General features: G+C 37.2%; 1 protein-coding gene across 5 annotated transcripts in view; it reads left to right on the forward strand.

Annotated features, from left to right (window-relative positions):
* EFR3A (EFR3 homolog A) overlaps positions 1-15024 on the forward strand; it is a 77398-nt gene that overhangs the window by 20664 nt on the left and 41710 nt on the right. For all 5 annotated transcript variants that reach the window (XM_027900117.1, XM_027900118.1, XM_027900119.1 and 2 more), the window contains 4 exons: positions 2153-2229; positions 4070-4197; positions 5125-5275; positions 13185-13306. In XM_027900117.1, coding sequence (XP_027755918.1) covers positions 2153-2229; positions 4070-4197; positions 5125-5275; positions 13185-13306 — 478 coding nt within the window. The remainder of the gene's footprint in view (positions 1-2152; positions 2230-4069; positions 4198-5124; positions 5276-13184; positions 13307-15024) is intronic.

Genomic DNA, 15024 nt, shown 5'->3' on the forward strand with positions numbered 1-15024 from the left:
GCAAAGATTTTTTTCTTCTGTCACTTAAAGAGAAACAAATTATAACTGTATTTTTAATTGGCTCTGTCTTGCATGCAATATTTTAAAATATTTTCCTGTTCTTGTTACAGTTTAGGTAGTTGTATCAAAATATTTTACTACAGTTATTTTCAGAATATTTTTCTATATTTGGAAACATCACATTTGCTGTTTACTCTGGACCAGAGTTTAGAGGTCAACCATAAGGTAGAAAATCAAGTAGGAAGAGCAGGTACAAAATGTTGAGCCAGGTGCAGAGTTGCATACCTAACTCAAGAAATATTTAACAATATTAGGTCTTGTTTTGGTTCAAGTAGGTTGTTAATCTCTTTTAATATCTACATTTTTGAGTGGCATATGAAAGAACTTTGATTTTAGCTACTTCTTACCTACAGCTTTTATGTAAATGTATATTTTTGCATTGGTTAGACCTCAGTGAGTAGGAGATGTCAGCAGGAGTCGTATGAAGAACTTGACAGCAGTAGCAAAGAACTATTTAACACAAAATTTCTCAATATTCCAATTATTTATTCCTTAAGTGCTTTTTATTTTCGTAGTTACTTACTGAAGTTGTAAGTCAGTGTTGATCTTACTGGTGGTACTGGACTCTCTAATTCATGAGCTGGGGAGATTTCAAGACCCCCAGGGAGAACTTGGAGTTAATGCATGGTTTTAAAATCGTAAATCTGTCTTTGATAATTGTTTTTATTTAAATTAATTGCAAGCATTAAGCTGTCAAGAGTATGAGCAGAATGCACTTTTGTCCAAAAGACAAATAGCTTCAGTAAACAGGTGGAAGAGAGGGAGAATGGCTACTCCTGTAGAGACTTGTAATAAAAGGAAGTACAGCAGGGGAAGTCTTTGTCATGAATCTCACAGATTTTCTGATAAATATGGTTAAAAATTCAGGTTACTTAGATACCTTAAGTAAAAAAAATACAGGTTCTAATATATTTGTCTAATGCTTCTTCAACACCTGAAAATTCTGCAGATAAATTGTAATCGTCAAAGTTTCTGCCAGTATAGGCTTTATGGTTTTGCAGTTTTTACTATTTTTAGTAAAATGTATAAGGATTTTTTGGAGTATGGAAATGAATACCTTTAATAAGGTATCTGTAAGGTATTTAGCTACTCCGAATCCTTCAGGGGTTGGGACTTGAAAGACCAGAAAGCCACTGATCTGCTTGTACTTGATATATTATTATTGAGTGTATTATTGTTTACCTAGTGGCTCTTATGTATCAGAGCAGCTTTAGTGTTGATCTGAGGCCAGACCTGTGAGTTAGTCTGATAATATGGCCACTGAAATATTTAAAACCTGATTTTCAAAAAATTCCAAAAAGAGTTGGGAATAAATGTATACTGGTAAAACAGTTGGGCAGATATCTAGAAACCTTTTTTTTTTTTTTTTGTACTTAGTTTTAACTTAATTCCAAAGTTCTACTAGCCCTGAGTGCTAGGAAAAAACCCAGTAAATGCTTTGTAGGTTTATCTTTTTAGAGCAGGCAGTATGACTTTTAAAATTAATAAAATTAAAGTTACATTCATTGTTCTGATTATATGAGTGCAGGATTAGTACTAGAGTAGAAATGAAATTTAAAAAATTCTCCACTTCAAGTGACTGTCTTTTCACTGATGCCCAGCTAAAGGCAGGATAAGGGATAAGGAATGCAGAGCTTGTTTTGTGTATTATGCTTTACATTGTTTTTTATGGGTGCCTGTAAGATAGAAGACTTCATAGTTGATTTCTTTTTTAGAAGAATGAACATAGTGCACATTTTGATGTTTTGAAGTGGTCATTCAGAATGAAGATAAAACAGCAACTAAAGTAGCTTTGGTTAATAAGACTAAATTTTAAATTGTCTTCATTTTTCTGAATGATTTTAAGTGTGGCTGGATGGCAGGTGCATTTCTAGTACCCAAGTTGCTTGCATATTTTCTATGAGAGTAGTTCTGCTTATTTGACTTTTTTGTGCTTATTTTCAGTTACTTTTTTTGCCTTATTTTGCCTTATTGCTGATAACGACAGGCAGCTGAATTCAGTATATCTTTCTCCTCCATGCGTGTCAGCTTGTCCTTTCAAATGAGTCCCTAAAACTGCCTTTTAAATCTCGTTGTGTAATTCCCTCTGCAGGAGTTTGCTGTTGCTGTGCTGCGCTGAGACCTCGCTACAAGCGTCTGGTGGATAACATATTTCCTGAAGATCCAAAAGTGAGTGATGACTTTAAAATTTTAAAGGATTGGTGTTTGGAAATTTTTGGTTATAGCCAATGCTTTAGCAATTTTTTAATTTCATTTTTTTTTCTTTTCTCTTTTTACCTTTTTACAGTAAATTCTGCTTTAGCTCTTTATAGCTTTTACAGGGATTATGGGAATAATTTAGCTGGAGAGGGACATGTACAGATCATCTTGTCTAATTCCCTTTCCAAAGGGGGGGCTGTGCATTGAAGAATAAAATTAGTATGTTTTGCTCAGAGAAATAGATTTAATTCAACAAGGTGTTCTGCTGCAGGGGTAGCACTTAACTTCGTAAGTACTTTGAACTACAAGCACTTGCTTTGGTATGGTTGCAGGTGAGAACATTTTCTGGTTTTCTGCAGGATTTTTGTTTTTAATTCCTGACTTAATGACTTTGTAGTTCTGGTAGACTGTTGTGACCCACGAGGTTTTTTTGATGGTGTCTTTTAAATTCTCCAGTTATTCATGTCCAGTTTTTTCTTTTCATTTCACTGCAACTGTCTTGGAGCTGTATTAAAACCTACCTCTTACACTGTGTTATTTATTTTAATAACTTCTGTGTTACCATTCGATAATACCTTTTTCTGTACATAACCATGTGACAGTTCTCACTGATCAAGAGCTTATTCTTCTGCTACTGTATTTTTTTAAAATGTGTTACCAAATGTTTTCATTTTTTGTTGTAGGTTAAGTAAGCAGAACAGTCAGCATTTCTATAAAATTTAGTTTATGTGTTACAAAGGATGTGGGCTTTTCTTTAAAATATGTTGTTACTGAGTGCTAGTTACTCCTTGTTACTGGCTTTAAAGGAAATGTTTTCTGTGTATGCAGGATATTGCATGCGTGGAACAATGTGGTTTTGTAGGTTTATTTGTTCTAATCTGCTCTTTCTCTACAGGTGTAGAAACACCTGGAATTGCTACAGTTTTAGTGTTATAGCTTAAATCTCACACAGGAGCCCTGAGCTGGCACTCCTTAGTCTCTGCTTTGGTTAATATTCATTGGTTGCTTGCAGGACACAGGCCAGTCCATGATGTTTCACTGAGTTGCAGGCCTTCTCTAAAGTATGAGACTTGTTTGATGAAATGCTTTCGTTAATAATTAAGTATTTTAAAAGCTTCAAAGTAATTTATTTAAAAAAAGAGAATGCTTTTATGAACTTCCAGGGGAAAAAAAAAAAGAAGGCTTTTTTGTCTTTTTATCTTTTTTTTTTTATCTTGCTTACCTGATAGTTATGATTATAACCTCATCTGAGCAGATCCATGTTACAGTTGATGTTGGAACTAATTTGTCAATCTTTGATCTTTTTCTAACAAATAGCTTTTGGGTAGCCTGTAGCTCAGCCTTATTCAGTATGTGACACTGAAGAAATAAGATATTTAAAGCACAATCTAAAATATTTAAACTATGTTTTTGTTTCTATGTAGTGTCAAAATTATGCATCAAATATACTTTTGGGGGGATGGGAAAAGAAAAAAATTACATTGGACCAATAGGGAAGAAATGTGTCATAGAACTGGTGACATCTCTCACTAAATACCTTCTTTTTGAATAACCATTCCCTCACCGAAGAGGAGGAGGAAGATAATTACTTTGTTTCCTTAAAAAATATTTTACATAATTTTTTTAAGTTGTTGATTTTTGCAGCTCAGCTAATGGCAGTTTTGCTCAAAAGAATGTTTTTTTTCAGTAGCTTATTCCTATCAGTAAGGCTTGAATCTGTAAATGTTGAGTAGACAAAAGGAAAAACACTTCAAAAGCTTCGTACTTTCTGTGACCTTTTTTATTTTATATTTCATATTTCTGCTTTTAGGATGGTCTTGTTAAAGCCGACATGGAGAAGTTGACTTTCTATGCGGTTTCTGCACCAGAAAAGCTGGATCGAATTGGGGCTTACCTGGCAGAGAGACTGAGCAGGGATGTCGTCAGACACCGTTATGGGTGAGGAGAGAGGTCACAGCTTTGAAAAGAGATGCTTACATGTTGTGAGATTTCATCGTGTTTGTTCTGATCAAGCTGGGGAGGCAAGACAGACCCAGTGCCTCTGTGGTCAGTAAACCTTGTCGGGCTGGCAGGTGTCCACCCAGCTCTCTCACTCCTCCTGCTCTGCCAGATGGGAGAGAAAATAAAATGCAAAGCTCATGGGTCAGGTCTTGCCAGAAAAGCTGCTCCTGCGTGGGCTCCTCTCCGTGGGCTCTGCCAGGAGCCTCTTCCAGCACGGCCTTTCCATGGGCAGCATCTTCTTTCGGGACACATCCACCTGCTCCAGCATGGGGTCCTCCATGGTCTGCAGCATGGATATCTGCTTACTCTGGGCACTACCAGTGTCACTGAGGGGCTCAGTTTTGGGAGCTGGTGGGTCCATCTTGGAGCTTGTCTGGAGCTCTGTCCAACATGGGGGGCAGTTCCTGGTGTCTTCTCACAGAAACCACCCCTGCAGCCCCTTGCTGCCAAAACCTTGCCATGTAAGCCCAGTACACCCCCGAATGTAAGTCAGGATATAGGGAAGCAGGAATATCTTTCTTTTCAACCCTTTTGGCTGAATCATATGTAAGAAGTGTCAGGAGTTGGAGAAGAAAGGCAACATCCATCGCAGACCATCATTTTTTGACCTTCATGATGTCCGAAGCTATTTTTATAACTTTATAGAGAGGGTAAATGACCAACACTCAATTCCTCACTTCCCCTCCCCAAAAACAAAAGATATGGATGTCAGAAATAGCACTAAGTTTCATTTTTATACGGTGGGAAATACATGCCTTCCATTCTTTTCTGATTTTTGTGGTAATAAGGACCTAATTAAAGAACTAGTGGAGTTAATGATAAATGCAATACGTCTTTATGTGAGTCTCTCTGATTAATTTTCAGTTATGTTTTAATTGCCATGGAGGCACTGGACCAACTTCTGATGGCTTGTCATTCTCAAAGCATAAAACCATTTGTGGAAAGTTTCCTTCACATGGTGGCCAAGCTTCTGGAATCAGGTGAACCAAAGCTGCAAGTCCTTGGAACTAATTCTGTGAGTAAGCTCAGACACTGCATCAAATCAGAGTAAACCTTTGCGTGGGAAAGTAGTTTCAGAAGTCACAAGTGTCTGCCAGTTCACATGAATTTAGAAGATTCTGTCTGTGGCAGGGTGTATCACTTGGGCCTAAATGCAGAGCAGATACTGGCTGGAGGCAGATAAACTGTCTCCTTTCAGTGTCCTAAATGCTTTTGATGTCTGGGATCTGTCCCTGCAGAAATGACTTCTGGAAGGAACAGGAATGCTGTTCTGTGAGTTTGTATTTCGAGTCTTTATGCAGCCCTCCTGGAGCCAGTGCTTAGTGTTTGGCTCTCCAGCAACAAGAGTGATGGTGTGAGGAGAACGTAACATCCTTCTCCCCAGCACTGACACTACACAGAAAGATTCCTGTTAGCTGAAAAGTAGCTTTCAGTATCAACACCTCACTATATTACTGCCTTAAATATTTGAGGATTCAGATCCCTGCTTGAAGGGCATAACTAAAAGTGTCAAAATAAAGATTTGGAGATCCAGGTTTCCAAATAGAGTGATGGGTGCAATCAGTGTTATAGTTCTGTCATAATTCCCTTGTAGCCATTGTATTTCCCAGCTGGTAAAATAGGAATCTTATAAAATCCATATAAAATGTGATATGGACTGTTTTCACTTAGAAGGGGTTGTTTTTACATGAGTATAGAGTAGTGCTTGCATGGGGTTCTTTGTGGATTCAGTAAAACTGTTGGGCTTTCCTTTGGGATTGATCCCCAGTTGGGAGTTGCAGTTCAGGGAGATAGGAGGGTGTAGTAAAGTGATGCTGCTCTGGAGTAGAATTTCTTAATATCACAGAATGCAGAGAGTTTTGCCATGATGTAAGCTAGAAGTGTCTCCTTGTGCTCCAAACTGACAGGGCAGCTTTACCGAGGGTAATGAGATACACGTGCAAAATGTTATTTATTTATCTTCAAGCCAGGCTATCCTGCTTGTTTTGATTTGTTTATATGATAATGCCTGGGTGAGGCCTCTTGGGGAGATAGCTTTGGAACTTATTTCCTGGGCTGCCAAATGGCAAGATGTGCATCACTTTCCATTTGTTTGAAGTCCCTGGTGGCAAACAGTTACTGCCAACCTCCACAAGACACGTGTCACTTTGAAAGGCATGTTTTTGTACAGAACTCCACCCTAGGGTAATCTGTTTGATATTCCTGTCACTTCCTAAGGGAGTCTTTTATGAGAAAAGGAGATTAATGGAATTCCTGAATTAGGAGATAATTTGTATTTGTCTTTTTTAAAACTCAGAAACAGAAAATAATTACGTTTTCCTAAATAAAATGTGAATTTCTGTGAGGAGAGTGAATCTTTATGACTCTCCAGCAGTATTCCAAAAGCTAATTTTAGCCTAACTCTGCTAATTTCCCTAGGTGCCTTCTGCAGTTAATGAAGACAAAAGATAGAGTCTTTTTGTGTTGACTCAAGAGGAGCAAAGTGTATTGGCACTGACAGCTTGTCTGTTACCAAGGCCACTGACCTACTGGATTCTTAAATAAATTTTATTAGGGATGGAGAAGATTTGCCATCAAATTTAGCCTTTTTCCTCTTCTGCAGAGGGGAATAAATAAACAAATTAAAAAAAAATAACAATAATAGATGGTAGAGTGACTGAATAAATGTTTCATGTGCCTTAGATATTCTGATTTACTACTTTGGAGTGGAAACTGGTATTTTCTAGAAGAGAAGACGGAACTGTATGGGAAGTAAATGTCTTTAAACTGGTGAAAAGACAGGCAGCTTTTGGAAAACTTTCCGTAGTATTTGTAGGTTAAACTCAGTTTAAGGACCCTACAAATTTATAGTCTGCTGGCACTTAAAAAGATACACAGTGTGATTGTGGCTATAAGTAGATTTTGATTATTTTCCATCCCAGAGTTGACTGGGATACAAAGGTAGTGATGTCTTTGAAGTAAGATTCAGATCTCCTGACTTGAGCTGTAGGGTTTTTCAGCCTCACAAGCAGATTTTGCTTCTGCTGTCGGGACTGTTGTGATTGCTCTGAAGTCAGGGTTCCAAATTAAACAAATCTGTGTACTGGGTGCCTCTGAGTAGTTTAAAGGCTTGGAAGGATCTGCAAGCTCCAACTGTCTTCTAAAAGTGTTTTGCTGACTTCAAAATATCCAGTTTTGGATGCAGAACTTATTCTACCTGGTGCTTTATGTCTTAGAAGAAAATTCAAACTTTCACTCAGTTGTTTGTCTTGCTAAATCATTTTTGGAATTTAAATTTCATTTCTTTAAAGTGATTTACTTATAAAAAGTAAACCTGAATGTTACTGTTTTATATATATAATTGTTTGGGTTTTATTTGTATACTTTTAAGCCTGATCTTCAGGTTACATGTAGTTAATTGCTTTGACTTTTTATGTGTTGCATATATAAGTTATACTAGCTTATTCCCTGCAGCAACAATGATTTTTTTTTTTTTTTTTGGTAACATAATTTTAAATCTGTTTATATAGGCAGATACTTGAAAACAGGTGAAATTCAATAGTGGGTATGTTGAATAGTTGTTGGGGGATTTTCTTTGGGGACCAGATTTCGAATTGACAGTGCCTGTGGGGTTCAGAATGGCTTTTTCTGTCACGGAAGATATTTTTATTAACCATGTGCTAGGATAGCATATGCTGGTGAAGAAACTGAAAAAAACGTGGTGGGAAGAAGCGATATTTCTTTGGCTTAAGTGTTACAGGATCTGAAGACTGATTGCAACAAGCTTTTCCTTAGAAATTTATGGCAATACTAAATTTCTGTCTTTATTTTCCTGCGGAATTTCATTAACTGAGCATTATGTAAAACATTTCCATCTCTCGTGTACATATCATTAAATGTATTCCGTAGGTCCATAGTGTTATATTACTAGGATAGAAGTTGAAAAGCTTTAAAGTCTTTTAACTTGTGGTCAGAATTGTTGGGGACAATTATCGATATCCAATTTATATCTATTTTTAATTTTATGGTAATTTTTTTTAAAGAAGAGGCAGAAAATTTCTTTAGCGAGCAGCTGATCAAAAACAATGGAATAAATAATTTCATGAAAATTTCATCTTAACATATTGACAAAACTCAGTTGAATATGAAACACTTTAAGCTAATTTGGAATGCTGATGAGGTGAATACTTTTTTGTTTTTTTGACTGTAGAATACTGGGGTTTTGTCTGTAAAATAGCAGATATATATAGAGAACCCAGTGTCGCCACATTTTAGATTATTTACCATATATGCTTTCTTTAGTTGATAGGCTGCTTCATTTTATAAGGGCTGTTTCTTTTTAGGAGCAGTGAAATAATGATCTCATAAGTGATAGTTCTGGGCTTCCTGAGCACGAGGAGGTGACTGTAATTGCTGGTTGTTTTCATTTGTTATTTAAAGGAAGCCAAGCAGTATCCCAAGTGGAAAAGTGACCAATCAGTGCCTGAGACAACCACAAGACTTTTATATTTGTTAATGTTGGGTTATAAAAGTAGTTGGTTTGGGCAGAATTGAAGTGCATGTGTATGTAAAAATAGTATAAAATGTCGAAACTGTGAGATTAAGGAATGTCAAAATTAATATTCCCAGTAGAGTCCTCACTTGTTTGCCTTGTCTGCAGTGTGCTAATCCGGAAGTATGTGATGGAAGCTTATCTTTAGTGCAAGATGGTGCTTTCATTCCATATGACAGTGCAGAATTATGTGCTTGTAGTGATTTAATACACAATGGAACTATTCCTTCTCTCAGATCTCTGCTCTGTCTTTTTAATAGGAGTTAAAGCACAGGGAGACAGAATTACAGAAAGCACTCTTTCTCATCCTGTGGGTTATTAAATGATCTTAAAAAATTCTGTTTCTGCATCCACTGCAGTTTTAGAGAGTCCTTTAGGGTCCCTCATTAAAGTGTTGCTTCCTCCCCCTTGTGCTTGCGCTCTCTGGGTTTGCTGTTCCACCCTGGGAGCCCACATGGCAGTGCTGACTTCGTTACACATCTCTACATGTGGTGCTCAGGATCATTTTCATTCAAGGAACACAAAGTAAAGTGGAATGTGAAATTATCCATCCCATTCTGATAATGCATTCACTGATTTCTACTGCTGAGAACCTTATCTTGTGATTATTTACTGTGATAGTTTTAACACTGTGTTTGTGAAGTTAATGTATGAACCCAGTGTTTAAAACTTTTCTATTTAGAAAGTTGAAGTGCTTGTCCTCTGGCATTTATTTGGTGAAGTGCATAACATAGATTCACACTTAGTAGTAAGTCTGTCGTGTGTGGTTTCAAAATTAATGTAAATAAGATACTACCTGTGTAAATTCCTTTCTGTACCTTCTGTATTATGAAATACAGAAGATGCTTCTACTGGTAAAACTTCCGTAAGTTGCCATTGGGTGCTTGCAAGCGTTTACTATGACTGAGTGACGTATTCACATCTGTAAAAGCTTTGTAAGTAAATCCGAGGCAAGTGCTTGGACTTTCATTAGAATTTTATCTTTTTGGAGGTTGAATATTTTTTATATTTGAAGTACGTTTGAAAATACGTGCTCAGGAGTAAAGTATTCTTTAACAACAATAACAGCTTAACAGCAGCAGTGCAGAGCAAAGAGAAGGTCTGTGTACTGTAAAAACTTAAAATTTCTATGATGAAATGGAATTTTTTGCTTTACTGGATGATAGCGCACAATTTAAAACTGTTATTACAATCAGCTTTCCTGTGTCCTAAATGTTCAGTCATCTGAATGGTAATCTTGGAACGTGCTTCAGAAATGCTGTATGTTCAGTGGGTGAAATTATTTTTGTTATGGATGTAAGGACATAAAAAAACTTAGTCCCTTCTGGACGTTTTCCTGTGCATGCCATTTAAAGAGATGTAACTTCAGAATCCCTGTTTCCCTGCTCCAAAGCTGCACCACGGTGTAGGAAGGGAGTTCCTGACACTTTCTTGGGCTAAATTCATCTTTTATTTTTAAAAAGCAATCTTGTGGTACAGTAAATCTTTCTGCTAGCAAAACAGTTCTTAGAGTTTAAGTTTTCATGTTAGGAGAGTCTGTCAGTCAAATAATTTTGTGTTTAGGTAATATTAATATTATAATAAATGCTGATATTAACTTCTGCATGAGTTAATATTCTTATTCTCACAGCCACTCCCATAGTGCTCTGAGTTCTTAAAACTTTTTGTTTCCATTCTTTTACATGCTTTTATAGAAGTTTGGTGGGTGAATCAATTGCAGACTTGAACACTTGAATGTCTGGAAAATACTAAGATCATATTTTCTGGGGTTTTTGATAATCCTTGTCTTCATGCCTTATTGAGTTGTAAGAACTAGTGAAATTCTTGTCTTCAAAAAAAAATTTGAAAAATCTCTCTGTTTTGATGTCAACAATTCCATGAAACAAAACAAGGAGACATAAGACATATAAAGCATTTTCCAGGGTCACTTGGGAAGGAAACACTCATTTTTATTACTCACTGTATTGAACAAAACATGTGGGTGCAGTGTGTGGATTGTTTTTCAGTGTGTGGCAGGAGGCCATACAGAATTGGATTTTGACTTTTTGACTTTTGTCACTTTCTTACCACCTGAAATCCGGGATATTCCTAACAATTACTTGTAAAATGGACTCATATTATACAATTTTGCTCCATTTTCAGTAATAGCTGAGAATGTACTTTTACAAACTGTATCATTTACAGCTGCACCTGCAGATTTTAGTGGGTAAAGTGGTAGTGCAGCTGAAAGGGATAAGTGTTCTAGATAAAACAGAAAAAAACTAAACAAAAGAGTAGAAAAAATGGTTGTTTTTTTTTTCTTTCACTTTCACTTGAAAACCTCAAAACTTCCACAAATCAGTGTGCTGGAGGTTACGTTGCAGTGCTTTGGGCATATCTAAATGTAGATGGGTAACGTGCTGATAAAAGCAGGTTCTGCATCCTGGAAAGTATAAAAGAAATGCCTTAGCCTGTGCTTAGGAATTGGTAAGAATGATACTGGAGTGGGTAAAAGCAGAGGGTTCTTACTGGGACGTCACTCTGCTTCAGGGCAGAACCTGCACCGTGTTCAGCCTTTCCTGACGACATTTCATTTTCCTTTTCCCTTCCCTCTGTAATCTGTTCTTAGAACTGTCAGTGGAGAATCCAAAAGCTCTTTAGGCAGTCTGCTCACTTTAGAAAGGAGGGGTTTTTAATGTCTAACTTAGATAGGCTTCAGTGTAAGCCCATTATTGCTTTTCCTATTACCACTGGACAAAGGAAACCATTTATTTCTTTTCTTTTTTATAATTTTCCTCTATACGTTGTCAGACTGATATCTTTTAGGCAACTCTAGACTAGATAATTTAATGTCTTTCAGTCTTTTTAAACAGATGTTTATCTAAAGCTTTGTTCTCCCCTTGAATAATTGAAGGACTGTATCAATTAATCACCATCTTCAGCTCTGATGTTTCAGCTGGATGCAGCACTTCATCTAAGGGCTTACTAGGCCAAATTGGATGGCAAAAGTTTCTTCATAGGTCTCATGGGCAATACAGATGTATCACAATATATTGTTTGTTTTTCATGCCATTGAAAGAGCATTGACCGTGTTCCTTTTCTGCATTCAGCTGTTTCTGGACTTGTATCTGTACAGCTGTTTTAAAAGTGGTGTTTTGCAATCTCCTTCCATTTTTCAGGTCCTGTTTCCAGATTGTCAGGAACCAGGCATCAAGTGTGCCTTCATCTCTGGCCAGCTCAGTGTTATTTGCAAATTTGATGAGCCCACTCTGCCATCTCAGTCTCTAGAAAACTCAAATTCTTATGTATTTTCCAAATAGGCCTCTCCAGAAGTTCACTCAATACATTTTTGTACTTTTATGATTTACAAGAATTTCCAGGGGTTTTTTTTCCAAATTCTTTTCCATCTACTTTATGGGGATTGTTCTTTTGACAGCTTCCCTTTGAGAATTGTATGTGTTTTTTTTGTCTACAGCATCACTGAATTTAAGGTTTGACAGATGCTGCTTCATCTGGATTCACAAAATTTATTTCCTTGTCATAGGAATAAGATGGATCGATGTGATTTGTTCTTGACAAATCAGTGTTGACTGTTACTTACCCCTTCGATACTCTGTAGATGTTTACAAATTGGCTTCTTTAAGTATCTCTCTGTGAATGGAATTAATGTGACTGGCTTGTAATTCCATGACTCCTTTTTCACTTTTGCCAAGATAGAATTGACACAATGGCTCCAAGTTTATTTCTCTTGGAGTTTGGTGAGTTAGAATGTTGGTAGGTAACCTGGTAGGGTCAGTGGACCATTTGATTGCTTGGGCTGCTCTCTACAACCACCCAAGAGAAGGGTGTAGCCAGGTGGGGGTCAGTCTCTTCTCCCAAATTTCAAGAGATGGGAAAAGAGGAAACGGCTTCAAGTTGTGCCAGGAGAGGTTTAGGTTGGATATTAGGGAAAATTTCTTCACTGAAATAGTTATCAAGCATTGAAACAGGCTTTTCAGGAAGTAGTTGAGTCACCATGGAGTTATTTACACGTGGTTTATTGGTGGACTTGGCAGTGTTAGGTAAATGGTTGACCCTCATGATCCTAAGGGTCTTTTATACCCTAAATGATTCTACCAATTGATGATACTCACTGTTGAAGTGTTAGATGTTTCTATATTGCATAGTGTGTTGTATTTCTTGTAGCTGCACTCTTTCATCACTATCTAATAGTGAAGTTCTAGTGGAAAGACTTTAAAAAAAACAACTCTCTAATTAAAACTTTTCTTCTCTGAAGTTTTAAAGTGTTGTCAAATCTAGATTCGAACATTAATGCAGTTGATTTATGTTACTTCTTCAGTGAAGCTTAGTACTCACTATTCTGTTTGGAGAAATTGGCACTAAAAGCTTTTTTAAAATGTATTTCTTTTTCCAGTTTGTCAAATTTGCCAACATTGAGGAAGACACACCTTCCTATCACAGACGCTACGACTTCTTTGTGTCTCGGTTCAGTGCCATGTGCCACTCATGTTACCCCGATCCAGAAATACAAACCGAGTAAGTGCCATTCCGTGTGACGCATCAATATTGTCTGTAATACAGCTTTTGTTAGGGTGTTTAGTGGAGTAGTTCACAGGAAGAAAATGAAAGTCTGACTCTTTAAATAGCACCAAATATTGCAAATCTTAGGTAGCTGGAACTCTTAGAATATTTAAGTATAATTTTGCCTGACTAGTGCCTCTCAGACTGTGGGTTCTCCCCAGAAAGGCACCGCTTACTGCTGTAAATGTGCAAGTTCATAACTTACTTCAGAAATTAATTGGGCTACTTCTATGAGAAGCAAAAGCATATTTTGAGATTGCTCTTTGAGCATTACTCATGAAAACTGAGTTGTCTTGGGTGCCAGAAGTATGCTCACGTGTGTGAAACTGAAGTGCCTCCATGGATGAGAATTCCACGTTTTTCCGTGCTTATGTAAGCGCCGCAGTTTGTTTCCCTGCGGCTCCCCCTGGTGGATGTGTCCTTCGCAGGAATTGGCAATCAGTGTTTAACTCCTGAGCATTTTGGAAAACATAAGGCTTTGCAGTTTATATCATTTACATCTCCCTTGTACTCGTTTTTTCTATTTCCATGCAATAAATTGCTTATCCAGCTATGACAAGTCCACGTGCTGAGCATTTATTCAACCCTTCGGGTGTGCTGTTGTTACATTAGCTCCAGGATTTTTCTGAAAATTTGCAGCTTCAGAAATCTGTGAACTGTATTTTCAAAATGAATGAATACTATGTACATGGATTAGGAGGAAGGAACCCCAAACATAAACCCAATAAATAATTCCTCCTTATTTTTAGTAATTTGCTGGCATTTTATTTGTTGCCCTACTGCTTTGCTTAGGGTTCTGCTGTAAACTCCAAAAGGGTCAGGATTAAATCTGACTGCTTTGGCTGTACCATTACCCCTGCCCTCAGCAGCTTTCACTTTAGGAAGATTATCCCATTGAATGGGTTTACATCATCAGTTTTTTTAAGGACTAGTACTCAGGGACCAAAGGGCAAAGGGAATAGAAACTTCTTAAAGAGGTTGGTGTGAAGTTGGTGTATCATGCAACTACCTCATAACTTAGGCTTCAGTCAGGTACACTGTATTTAGTTAAAGCTGATGGTTGCAAATAGTATTCATAAAGGTTTCAGTGAGCTTTATTCAAAGGGTTCAGTTTTGCATTTTTAGGTTTCGTGAAACTAAACCAGAAATGTTCAACTTCTTACTGACTGTAAAACGTTTCCTAAGAGGTTCAGATATGAAGCTCAGCTCAGGATTTTCAGCATTGCTTTCAACCTCCATTGCCCCTTGCAAATGAGAGCTAATATTAGTAATGAACTGGAATATGGAATAAGTTAAGTGACTTGGACGTCCCTGATTCAGGTACAAAGTATGACCTACCTACCACAAGGATGCCTCAAAGTAAAATGCCTCAAAACTGTGATTGCTCTAAGAGTAAGAGAACTGTGCTAACCTTCTGCTCTCCAGATTGGCAGCCTGCACTGTTATCTGTGCTTCAGTTTGCCATGTTGATGAGCCCTTAGACAGGGAGGAATTTCATCCTAGTTACGTAATATTGTATGTGTCCTAAATTGAATGTAATCTCTGCTTTACTCCCTGTCATAGTCTTGTTTAGAGGAATGAAACCTTTCCAGTGCAATGAAATTTGATGCTGCACTTTCCTCACTACTTCAACACACACTTTTCATCCTTTTGTGCAATAGTAAAAACATGAA

Source organism: Empidonax traillii, unplaced genomic scaffold, assembly GCF_003031625.1.
Source record: "Empidonax traillii isolate 1590-97213 ecotype Southwest subspecies unplaced genomic scaffold, ASM303162v1 scaffold711:size593479, whole genome shotgun sequence".
In the NCBI taxonomy this organism is placed as follows: Eukaryota; Metazoa; Chordata; class Aves; order Passeriformes; family Tyrannidae; genus Empidonax; species Empidonax traillii.